Source organism: Sciurus carolinensis, chromosome 16 (genome assembly GCF_902686445.1).
Source record: "Sciurus carolinensis chromosome 16, mSciCar1.2, whole genome shotgun sequence".
In the NCBI taxonomy this organism is placed as follows: Eukaryota; Metazoa; Chordata; class Mammalia; order Rodentia; family Sciuridae; genus Sciurus; species Sciurus carolinensis.
This window is the reverse complement of record NC_062228.1, coordinates 36214085-36227361: the sequence shown is the minus strand read 5'-3', so window position 1 is coordinate 36227361 and position 13277 is coordinate 36214085. Positions and strand designations below refer to the sequence as shown.

The following is a 13277-nucleotide window of genomic DNA, read 5'->3' as shown; positions in this document are numbered from 1 at the left end:
GGTTATTTTTTAAACTCTCAACCATTCAATTTAGAAATTCAATTCTAAGTGAAAGAGAAAGTTAATTTCAGAAACTTACCTCAATTTCATACCAAAATAAAGAAAAAAAAAAAAAAAAGAAATGAACTGTCATATATTTAACTCACTTGGAAAGGCATCAAAGAATAATTAACTGCCTGAAGTTCTAGGTATTTTTACAGAACACTGCCTTTTTTTTTTTTTTTTTTTTTTTGATGGTAGGCACTTTACCACTGAGCTGCATCCCCCAGCCCTTTTTTGTTTTTTATTTTCATTTTATTTTATTTTATTTTATTTTTTGCGGTCCTGGGGATCGAACTCAGGGCCTTGTGCTTGCAAGGCAAGCACTCTACCAGCTGAACTATCTCCCCAGTCCTTGTGTTTTATTTTGAGACAGGGTCTCACTAGTTGCTTAGGACCTTACTAAATGGCTGAGGAGGGCCTCAAACTTGTGATCCTCCTGCCTCAGAGCTCAGTCACTGGGATTACGGACATGCTCCACTAAGCTGAAAACACTGTGCACTTCTTAACACAATTTTATTTGTAACACTCATTTCTCCCTTTCACCAAAATTAATTTTGAACTTTTAAAAAGTCTTAGTTTCTACAATAGATGATTTACCATTTTTTTGGTTAGATTAAGCTCTGTAGTTTTTTTTCCTACCTCCCCTTTATTTATGTGTTATGAAGGTATAGAGATAATTGGTATATTTCAAAAACAGGAGTTCTGAACAATTCATATACCTAAATAAATCTATATAACCTATCAGATTCTTTTCCTCCTGAACACCATAAAAAATGTGTATGATAATAGTTAGGTGGAGAGGTTTCAACCACTGAAATTTAAAGTATCTTTTATAGCTTTAATTTTATTTTTAGAATGAGTAATTAAAATTTAAGTGTTAGTAATGATTCAATTTCACTGACTAATATTACATACAGAAATCATTTTGTGGGGCTAGAGGTATAGCTCACTGGTAGAGTACTTGCCTAGCATGTGTGAATCTCTGGGTTTTATAGCCAATACTAAAAAGAAATTTTTTAGTGGGGTTTTAAAATCAAATGAGCTCACACTACCAGTAGTGTTTGGCACTTTTTTCTTAAATTGACAGTGCTTAGAGGTTTTTCCTTATCGGTACATAAAAATTTATATCATTCTTTCTAATTAGCACATACTGTTCCCTGAAAAATATATCCTACTTTATTTAACCATTCTCCTACTGATGACATCTGGTTTATTAATAATTTTTGCTATTATGTTTTGCCTTAAAAATCCTAATACATACTTCTTTCAGTATATAAAAATTATGCTAAGTGATAGGCCTATTCATAAAAAAAAACCTCAGATTCTAGGTTATGTGCATTTAAAACTTTACTACTTTAAGAATGCTCTCCAAACAGAATTATGGTGCATTTGTGTAATCCCAGTAACTGAGAAGCTGAAGCAGGAAGATTCCAAGTTCAAGGACAGCCTCAGCACCTTAGCCAGGGACCCTACGCAAATCAGTGAGACGTTTCTCAAAATAAAAAATGAGAGTCTGAGAATGTAGCACTACTGTAGGGTTCAATCCCCAGTACCTCTCCCACACCACAAAAAAGACTGCTCTCCGGTTTGCCAAGTTATGCCCCCACTAATAATGAAAGCACTCAGACTTGCCATGTTCATAAAGACACTTAAAATTCTTTACATTTTTGTCAGACTGTGGTTGAAAAGAGGTATTTAATTTCAACCACACTTCCCTGATTATTGGTGAAGTTGATTATCTTCAGATATACATTAGGGATTTTTCTTTCTTCTATAAATTGATTTTCCTTATAACTGAAGTGTTCTAGATCCAATTTACAACATTCATTAAGCACTTGATAAACTGCAGAGACCTTAATATTACACCATTCTCATTCAAGATTCCTTCAAGAGGGAACAAAAATTAAGCTACCATGGCTAACATCATACAGAATGGTAGAAAACTAAAAATGTTTCCTCTAAGGTCTGGAACAAAACAAGGTCATCCAAAAACACTATTCTTAGCAAGAGCAATTAGTCATGAGAAAGAAATAAAGGGCATCTACATCAGAAAGGAGGAAGTCAAATTATCCCTGTTAGGAGATGACAAGATTTTATATGGAGAAAAACTTACACCCCACCATAAAACTTTTAAAACTGGTAACAAATTCAGTAAAATTGCATGATACAACAAACAAAAAACAGTAGCATTTTATGTACTTATAGCATACTTGAAAAAGAAATTAGAAAAACAACCCCATTCATAATAGCTACCAAAAAAGCAAAATGAAACGACAAAAAAAACCTAGAAATAAATTAAACCAAGGAAAAGAAAGAGCTCTAAAATTACAAAACATTGAGGAAAGAAATTGAAGACACAAAGAATGAAAAGATACCCCTTGTGTTCACATATTAGAAAAATTAATAGTTTTCAAATATCACGATGATCAAAAGTGATCTACAGATTCAATGCAATCCCCGTTAAAATGCCAATGACATTCTTTATAAATAGAGAGGAAAATATCATAAAATTCATATGGAACCATAAAAACACCCTCAATAGCCAAGGCAATCATGAGCAAAAGGAACAAAGCTGGAGGGAGGCATTACCATACCTAACTTCAAAACACACTACAAAGCTACAGTAACCAAAACAGCACCTGTACTGCGGCACAAAACTAAGAGACCAATGGAACAACAGAAAACCCAGAAATTAATCCACATACACATAGTCACCTGATTTTCAACAAAGGTTGCCAGGTACATAGTAGGAAGGATAGTCTCTTCAATAAATTGTGCTGGGAAATGTGTGTGTGTGTGTGTGTGTGTGTGTGTGTGTATGCGCACGTGCGCGCAGAAGAATGAAACTAGATCCCTAAATCATTGCCTCTGTCAGTATCTTAAAATGTTTCCCCTCTTTTCTAGTAGTTTCTTAGTTTCAGGTCTTAAACTTAGTTCTTTGATCCATTTTGAGTCAATGATTTTTTTTGAGGGGGGTTGGGGGTGGTGGATAAGATCCCAGAAACATAGGTTAACAAAAATAAAAATGGACAAATGGAATTATATCAAACTAAGATGCTTCAGCACAGGGGGGAAAAAAAAAGAATAAAGAGAAAACCTGAAGAATGCAATAAAATACTTCCAAATTATTTATCCAACAAGGGATTGATATCCAAAATATTTAAGAAACTCAGTTCAACAGCTAGAAAATCACCTGATGGCACACATCTGTAATCTCAGCAGCTCAGGAGGCTAAGGCAGGAAGATCACAAGTTCAAGGCCAGCTCAACTATTTATTGAGGCCCTAAGAAACTTAGTGACACCCTGTTTCAAAATAAAAAAACAAAAAAAGGAGCTGGAATGTGACTCAGTGCCCTGGGTTCAATTCCTGGTACCAAACAAAAAGGGGGGAGAATCTAAATAAGTGTTTCTCAAAAGAAGCTATACAAATGGCCAATAAGTATATGAAATGCTCAATATCACTAATTATCAACTAAATGCAAATCAAAACCAGTGAGATCATTTCACCCATGCTAGAAAGGCTAATATCAAAACAAAACAAAACAAAAAAATTTAACAAATGCTGGTATGGGTGCAGAGAAAGGAGAACTCTTAAACCCTGTTGGTGGAAATGTAAATTAGTACAGCCACTATGGAAAACACTACTGAGATTCTAAACTAAAACTAGAACTACCATATATGATCCAGCAACCCTACTACTGGGTATATATCTATAGGAAATAAAATCAATATATCAAAGAGATACATGCACTCCCATATTTACTGCAGCACTATTCACAACAGTTAATATCCATATCTTGGAAATAAACTTAAGTGTTCATCAGTGTACAAAGGGTAGAGCAAATATGGTATATACACAATGGAATAAAAAGAAAGTCATGGCCAGATATGGTGGCACACACCCGTTGGGGAGGCTGAGGCAGGAGGATTGAGAGTTCTAAGCCAGCCTCAGCAAAAGCAAGGCACAACAAGCAACTCAGTGAGACCCTGTCTCTAAATGAAATTCAAAATAGGGCTGGGGATGTGGCTCAGTAGACATATGCCCCTGAGTTCAATCCCTGGTACCCTCTCCCTCCAAAAAAGTCATTTGTAATAACATGGATACAATTAGAGGGCAACAGGTTAAGTGAAGTAAGTCAGACACGGAAAAGACAATACTGCATATTTTCACTCATGTGAAAGCTAAAAAGTCAATCTCACAAAAGAGGATAAAACACTAGTCATGAAAGACTAGGAAGGGTAAAAGCAGGAAGAGAACAGACAGAAGGCTGGATAAAGGGTGTCAAAATACAATTACATAGGAGGAATTAATTCTAGTAATCTATAACACAGTAGGGAAACTACAGTCTACAATAATTTATGATATATTTCAAAATAATTAGTAGTCCAAAAGTTCCCAAAACAGAGAAATGATAAATGCTAGAAGAGATAGAAATGTTATTAATCCAGATTAAGTCATTATACATTATACACATTATTGTTTAAATTTTTTTTTTGAAATTATACTTTTTAGGGGCTGGGGATATAGCTCAGTGGTTAGAGTGCTTGCCTTGCAAGCACAAGGCCCTGGGTTCAATCCTCAGCATGGCAAAAAAAAAAAAAAAAAAGAAATTACAGTTTTTAGGACTGGAGACTTAGGTCAGTGCTTGCCTAGCCATGCTTAAGGACCTGGGTTCAATTCCCAATACTGCACATAAATAAAAAATAAATAAACAAATAAATTTTTCATATATACTATGAGTTATCCAAGGTAAATCTTACTTTTAAGAAATTTAATACTAAATTAAATCCAGTTTCTCCTCACCTTTTACAAACAAAAGTCAATGTATTACTCCAGTTTACAAAACTCTACACAATATGGCTTCTGCCTGCCTATCCCTCTGAACTCTTTTCCCAGTCTCCTTATCTTACTGTCTGGGATATAACCACATGGGGCATTTTTGTTCTTAAAATTTAAAAACTTTATCCAGCCTTAGAATTATGCATTTGCTATTTCCATCTGTTAGGAATGTTCCTCTCCCTGATCTTATCATAGCCCACCTCATCTTCCTATTCAAGCTCAACTAAATATCACCTCCACAGAGATTCCATCCAATCAAAAGTAGTCTTGTAGTCAGATGCTTGTATGGCACCCTATTTTAATTTCCTACAAAAAAGCATTTATCACAAGGTGATACTGCCCATTTATCTGCTCATTATCTTCCTCTCATATGAATATAAACTCCATGATAGCAGTGAACCAGCCTTTAGAGTAAATTCACTGCTTTTTAACCAAGGCTCACAACAGCACCCAGCATAAAGTAAGTACTCAATATATCTTTGTAATCAGTCTACTCTTATTTTGAGACCAGTGTATGAAGCTATGATTTTATCAAAGAATGCTTAACAAACTTTTGCCTTTTACTGAATAAATCCTTTGTCTAAATTAACAGAAAAGTAACATTCAAATAAAATTATTTTTAGATAGTCTCAGAATTGTGAATAAATAAGAAAAATTATATTTACACAAAACCAAGTTGTATTTTTCCAGTCATTAAATTAAAAAAAAAAAAATAGCAACAACAGTCAAAAAAACCACTTTATAGAGACGTTGAAAATTTTACAGGCACTGCGTGAGGAAAAAAAACCAAACAGATGAATGGATAAACAAATGGTGACATGTCTACACAAATGTTACTACTAAGCAATAAAAAGGAATTAAAGCTTACTGATACATAAAACTTGGGTTGAATCTTAAATAATTATGCTCAGTGAAAGTAACCAGGTTAAGAAAAGAGTATTGTACACAGTATATGCTTCCATTTAGATGAACAGTGACAGAAAGCAGCAGTAGTTACTTGGGATGGGGAAGCAGGAAGGAGGAATTTCAGAGGGAACTAAGATATGTCCAATTACTTAATATCGATAACTGCTTAACTTTAAAAAAATTAATAAAATTTAAAATAAATTAAAAAATTTACAAACCTTACCAGCATTATAAGGGAGTTACCATTTAAAAATAAAATGAACCAACCACAAGCTAATTTCTAACAACAGATCAAACCCAAAGCCTCAATATATTAAGGCACTTTACCACTGAGTTACATCCCTCTAATAGTTAATATTTTAATATTAAACTCTATTACCTGTAGAAGATGGTGATTTCTCTGAGTGTTTTGCATTTAAAAGTTTTCTGCTAATAAATATGTAACCACAGGGACATGATTTACATGCAACAGGAACCTGTAGGAAAAAAAGAAAAATATATTACTTTTTCTAGTAGATTTTCAGTGTATACTGTGTCCACAAATGAATGATAAGTGGAAATCTGATTTATTTAAATCCTGCCTCCTTACAACAAATTATTTGAGATCGTATATATATTCACATTCACCTAGTGCTTATCATACCATGAAGACCATACTACACTAATACCATAACAGTAAATGCATGACAAATATGTGCAGATATGAGTGATCAAGAAAAAAAACTTTCGAAGGTCAGAAGCAGGGGAGATACACAGGGGAAAAAGTAGCATTTCCTAAAATGTTAATTTGATAGCAGTTTATGGTACAGAACAAATTGTAATTCCAGCATAAGATTACGAGGGCTCCTTCAACAGATGAATGGATAAACTGTGGAATATATATACACAATGGAGTATTTACTCAGCCTTAAAGAAGAATGAAATTATGGCACTTACCAGCAAATGGATAGAAATGGAGAATATTATGCTAAGCAAAATAAACCAATCCCAAAGAACCAAAGGAGGAATGTTTTCTCTGATATGAGGATGCTACTTCACAATAAGAGAGCAGGGAGAACAGAGGCATTTTGGACTAGACAGAGGGGAGTGAAGAGAGGGGAGGGGCATGGGGACAGGAATGATAGTAGAATGAACTGGACATTATTACCCTATGTGCATATATGATTACATAACTTTTTTAACTCTACATCATGTACAACCAGACTAATGAGAAGTTATTCTCCATTTACATATAAATGTATCAAAATGCATTCTACTGCCATGTGTAACTAATGAAAACAAACAAAATATATTAAAAATAAAGTAAAAGATTACCAGGGCTCAACTGGAATGGTAAAAACGAAAATGGAGAAAAGGCAGATTTACCAGATGCTTCAAAAAACAGGAAAAACAAGACTTAGAACCAAATTGACAACAGTGGGAAGAACCAAAAATAACTCAGTGTTCTAGTAAGAGAGAGGACTCTAACATTTTATAACTAGTTTAGCGGTGGGGGGAGTATAGAATAAACAAAAGAGAATGTAGGAGTTGAGAAGATCTTACAGTTTCAACTCCAGGAACGATCTTACACAAAACACTTCAGTTCTTTAGGTTTTTGTTGCCAAATGTGCAAAATACTTATGATTCCTTTCTCTATTTCATGCCTGTAAATTTTTTAATAGGTATATGTTACTAAAAATCATTTAAATTTTTTTAGTTTTCCCACATAAGCATTTCACTAATATTTAAGTTAAAAATCCTTGGAATCACAATTTCACCAAAAGTCAGAAAATAATGTTAACAAAAAGGTACTCTCTGAGTAATTACAGCCAGAAAACTGCAATTCTCTGGGTAAGATAAATTCTATTTGCCAGTTGTTCTGCTCAAGTTATAATTGTAAAGCTTTTTATCCATTTATGTACAAAATGCCTCAGATTCTAGAATATACTCCATCTAATTAGGCTGAATTGAAATTCGGGCAGAAGAGTTATTTCTATTTGCATAAAAATAACAAAGGATCCCTAATTTGCATTTAAGAGACATAAATGAATCCTACAAAAAGATGTGTCTAACAGCTTACTTTTATTAAGAATATGATGAAAGTTCTTCAAACCATGATGAAAAATGTAATGTTACGTTTTTAATAGTGTAAAATCTGCCAAAATTTATCACTTTTAAAATTCACATTAAGTGTAATTTCCCTGAATAATATGATAATAATAATAAGGCAGCACTGACTTATTTCCTTTATACTTAAACAAGGGTCTCCACAATAATGTAAACTATTTAATGCTATCCAAAAAACACAGAAGCATGATATTCCTATTCAACGGCTCCTTTGCTAATGAGCAAGCATTTTCTTCCAGCTACTAGAACCCAATAAATTTAGGTCTCTGTCATACACAAGAAAATAACATCAACCTATATGCAGAATTAAGAGAACGCTGCAGTTAGATGAGAAATATACATGTGGCTTTGGGATCCAGATGCATACAGACTAACTCAATTGATTTTCATCTCTGAATGAGTTCTGATCAAGAAAAATTTATGTGTCTGGGCTAATTTATTCTAAAGTCCTATTTAAAAATGGAAAGTCCCTCCCAACGCCTGCCCTGGAGGAAAAAAAAAAAAAAACCACCACCATTCATCACCACACCCCAGATTCTATTAAAAAACAACTATGAAACAGGTTAGGCAACTTGAGCAATATTAATCTCATTAGATTAACTAAAATATAATTTGGATCTTATACAAATATCCAAAATTTCCCTTAGTTGATAATACTGAAGATAATAGTAATAAAAGAGCTAATGTTATACTTTCAGAATTTTAAAATAAAAAAGATCAAAGTATTGTTTACTGATGATTTATTATTTATCAATTCATTCCTTCAAAAGTACATTTACTTTTTTTTTTTTAAAGTAAAACAGTTTTTTAAGTGTTGGGGGAAAAAAAAGACCCTGGTCCTACATTGTTTTACTGATATTTTAAAATTTCTAAAATAACCATATTACACAGCATTTATTTACAGTAGTTCCACCTTATCCAGTTTCACTTTCTGGGGTTTCAATTATGCAAAGTCAAAAAAGAAGGGTGAACACAGTATAATCACATAGAACAGTACAGTAAGTTATCCTGAAATTCAGATAAACCACATTCACATAATTTTTATAATATATTGTTATGATTGTAGTTTATTATTATTGATCTCTTACTATGCCTAATTTATAAATTAAATTTTATCAGAGGTATGTTTGTATGTATAGGAAAAAACAGTGCATTCAGAGTTTCCTACTACCTGAGGTTTCAGGCATCTGCTAGGTTATCTTGGAATATATCTCTCCACAAATAAGAGTAGACTACTACAATTATTTTTTCTTGCAGTACTGGGGATTGAACTCAGGGACACTCTACCACTAAGCTACAACCCCAGCCCTTTCTGTATTTTTCATTTTGAAAAATGGTCTGGTTCAATTGTCCAGGCTGAACTATAATTTCGCAGTCCTCCTGTATCAGCTTCCCAAGTAGTCAGGATTACAGATGTGCACCACCACCCACAGCTAAACTGTATTCTTTACTGCTAAAAGAACCAAAGTTACTCAGAGCAGCCACATTTGAAAGTCTCTATAAATGGGAAAAAGTTGAAGGCATAAACATATACAAAAGATACCAAAAAACTGGCAAGAATCTTGAAGAATAATACACACAAAATGGCTTAGTAATTTTGAGTGGTCAGTGGATGTGAAACCCCACTGAAAACTTAAAGCAATGTGGTTTAGATGTTTTAGGACTATATTTTTAAGAGGTCAATGAAAGAGATATTATAAAGCAGCAGAAAATCTAGCTCTTTCCTGTTTGCTTCTCTGTAAACTTGAACACAGGATATGCAAAACTAGTCAAACTGGGAAATCTCAAACTTTAAAGATTTTACATTTATGTTTATAAACTAAATTCAAATTTAACGTTCATCAGGTAACTTAAAATAATAAAAGTAACAGCAATATTCTAATGTTGTTTAGACAATGGCTTTCTTGAATATAATTTTTTCCAGTTTATAACTAAAAGAAGCTTATACTTTAAATTGGGGAGGCATTGCTGGGGATTAAACCCAGGGGCACCTTACCACTGAGCTATATTCCCAGTCTTTTAAATTTTTTTAAATTTTGAGACAGAGTCTCACTAAGTTGCTGAGGCTGGTCTCAAGTTGCAATCCTCCTGCCTTAGCCTCCTGAGTTGCTGGAATTACAGGCATGCACCACCACACCCAGCTTGGTGATTCTTCAAAGTGATTTTTCTTTTAGTAGAAGTAATTTAAATTTAGCCTTCTGCTTAGTTAAAAAGACATGCTTCTTTTGCACATGTGTGTAATCCCAGGAACTCAGGAGATTGAGGTAGAGGGCTGTTAAGTTTGAGGGCAGCCTCAACATTTAGTGACACCTATCTCAAAGTTGAAAATAAACAGGGCTGGGGGTATGGTTCACTGGTAAAGCACCCCTGGTCAATCCCCAATACCAACAACAACAACAAAAAAATCACTGAAAATTTGAGTTTGTCATCATGTATGTTATACTCTTTTAAGTGATTAGAATAAAGAATAAAACAAACCAAACACCAACATATTATGCAACAGCTTGCTTGCTATGACCAAATTTTGTCCATCCCACCATTCACTCAAAAATTCATATACTAAAACCCTACCTTCCAATGAGATGGGTTTTGGAGAAAAAGTCTTAAAAGAAATAGTAAGGTTTAGATGAGGTCAGGAGATAGTGTCTTCATATCAGGGTTAGTGACCTTAAAATAGAGAGTTTGCCCTGTCCTTGTCACTCAGAAGACTGCCAGCCAAGCCAGATGCAGTGGCACATGCCTGTAATCCCAGTTTATCTGGAGGCTGAGGTAAGAGGATCACAAATTTAAGGGCAGTCTCAACAATTTAGTAGACTCTCAAAATAAAAGCTGAATTAAAAAAAAAAAAAAAAAAAAAAAAAAAAAAAAAAAGTCATCTGCAGACCAAGAAAGCTTTCACCAGAACACTGATCTTGGAATTCCAGGTTCCAGATCTTTGAGAAAATAATTTCTTTTGTGGATTAAGCCACCGCATCATGATGTTTTGTTATAGCAGTCACAGCAAACCAAGATATAGCTAATTTTATACAAGAAAATATACATGTATAAAGAAATTAATGTGATCTTTCCAAATAAAACACTTCATGTTTTGCTGAACAGTTTCAGGGACTCCTGCAAGTATATTATCTTTTGCTCTTTCTTTACAGAACATTAAAAACAGGTTATTTTTCCCAAAAGATAACTTTTTGCCAAGTAAAACAAGGACAGGATTTGCAATGACTTGTGCCCTACAGAAACTGGAATGCATAAATGGATATCATGTAAATCTCATACTTTTAACAATTAACTGGAGTAAACACACTTAAATCACCATGTCCAATTTTGTTAAAATTTAACAAATTTAGTTCAATGGTAAGTGAAAGTAACTATTTTAGAAAACATGACCAAACTGTTTTGATGCCGTATACTGGTAGAGTTCAACAAAATGTATTCTTGAACAACCTTTCTCTCATCACATTTTTATCACTACCCATAAATGATACTAAAACATTTAATGTGTTTTCTGTTACAATATTTGGTCAACCTACAAGACCGTTCCTAAAAGAATGCATTTAAAATCAGCTTTTAAAAATGTCTCCAGCCATTTCACATTACTGTTGATTTTTTTTTAAGGGGGAGGAGAAAGAGGTAGTCATTTTGAAAAAATTTACTCTGGAAAAGGAAAAACACACCCATATCTGCATGTTGGCATGAAATGTGGGTCTTACGAATGGTTTTAATTGATGAAGTTTTAACTCATTAGATGGAAAGGTTTAGAAGAACGTTTGTTATTCTAGTAAAGAATGAAGCACGCTTAAATGAGGTTTTTTTAAAAATTACAATCAATGGAACAAGAAATTGGTTCAGACAAGAACCATTTCAAATTTATGAACCCACATAAAAAGATCTGAAACGAACACGTCAAATTTATAAGTGAATATCGCGATGGGTAGAGAAGCTTCCAGGAGAGAAAGGCTTCAACGTGGACGTTGTTCAATCATGTTCCATTAAAAACAGTGTAAATAAAGAACCACAGATTACACAACATTAAAAATATAGTAAACAAATCTAGGAGAAAAAATTCCCAATTCCCAAAAACTTAATATTACATCGCTGCCCCTTTTGTCGTGTTAAAGCGTCCGCCCAGGACGCGGTGGTGGCAATTTTGGGAGATCACCGCACACAACCGAAACGGGAACAAAGCAACCCTGTGTGGCAGGACACAGCTTTCGGAGCCAGGGGCCTGGACTCGGAGTCGGGCAGCACACTGGGCATTCTCGCCGGCCCAAAGGGAGCAAGAAGGGGCCGGGCTCGTCCACTGGGGCCGCCGTCCCCAAGGTCCCACCGCTGTCACCCGCGGCCGACGAGGCGACTCGGTGGGGTCCCAACAGGCTCCCCGCCCGCCCACCACAAACCCACGCCCCGTCCCGCGCAGCCGGGTCAGACCACCCGGGGTCCACCCGTCTGGCCACCGCCTGGCGCAAACCCGCCGGTCACCGGCCCCTGGCGTTTCCCCGGCAACCCCTCGGCTCCGCCCGACCGGTCCGGGGCTCCTGCCACAGCCACCGAGCCTCGGGCCGCCCACCCGCCCGACCGCTCCGACCCCGGCGAGGCGGCCTCTGCCCAGCCAACGGCCGCCAAGCAACGGCCGCCGCCTGCGCACACCAGCCCCGCCCGCTCGCGCGCCCGGCCCCCAGCGCCCACCTGTTGGTCACACTCGGGGCATGATTTGGTGGCCATCTTCACTTTCTTGGCTCGAGTTGCAGACATGCTCCTCTCCTTTGGCAGCGGCGGCTCGGGCTCCTCCCCCAGTACCTCAGCAGCCCGGCCTCCGCCCGCGGGGTTCCCACTCTCGCTAGTCCGACCGAGGCTCCGGCGGCGCGCGCGCACGTGCGCGAGCTCGCGCCGGGCCTGCGTGCCGAGGGGCGGGGCGCGGCGTTGGCCGGCGGCGGGCTGCGGGTCCTCGGCGCCCGCTCCTCGGGACTGCGGCTCACCTCCCCACCGTGGCTCTGCCTGTGCCACGCACCCCGCCCGCCCTGGAGCTCGCCCCGAGTCTCACCAGGAGATCGCCTGGGCAGCCTGGCTTGGCAATGGCCAACACTTCCCGGCCCGACTACGTGGGGCGTGGCTCGGGGTAACGGGCGTCGAGCTGGACCAACAAATGCCGGGGCAGGGCAGGCCTTGGTGCTAGGCACGCCCACTCCCTGGCAGAAGATTGGGGTGTAAGAGGCTTAGCACAGGGCCGGTATTTAATACACTTAAGTTAGCAAAGCGAATCGGTAAGGAATTATTAAGTGTGCTATCTGCCAAGTCCTGGGCTTGGCACTACATAATATAAAATTTATTTTTAAAAAATTTTTATTTTGGTACTGGGGATTGAACTCAGTGTCACTTGACTATTGAG

General features: G+C 36.8%; 1 protein-coding gene across 1 annotated transcript in view; it reads right to left on the bottom strand.

Moving 5' to 3' along the window:
• The window catches only part of C16H16orf87 (chromosome 16 C16orf87 homolog), a 29680-nt gene extending 16763 nt beyond the window's left edge, over positions 1-12917 (bottom strand). The window contains exons 1-2 of the mRNA XM_047528486.1: positions 12578-12917; positions 6168-6264 (exon numbers count right to left, since the gene is read on the bottom strand). Coding sequence (XP_047384442.1) covers positions 6168-6264; positions 12578-12643 — 163 coding nt within the window. The 5' untranslated portion in view covers positions 12644-12917. The remainder of the gene's footprint in view (positions 1-6167; positions 6265-12577) is intronic.
• Positions 12918-13277: the final 360 nt, after the last annotated feature.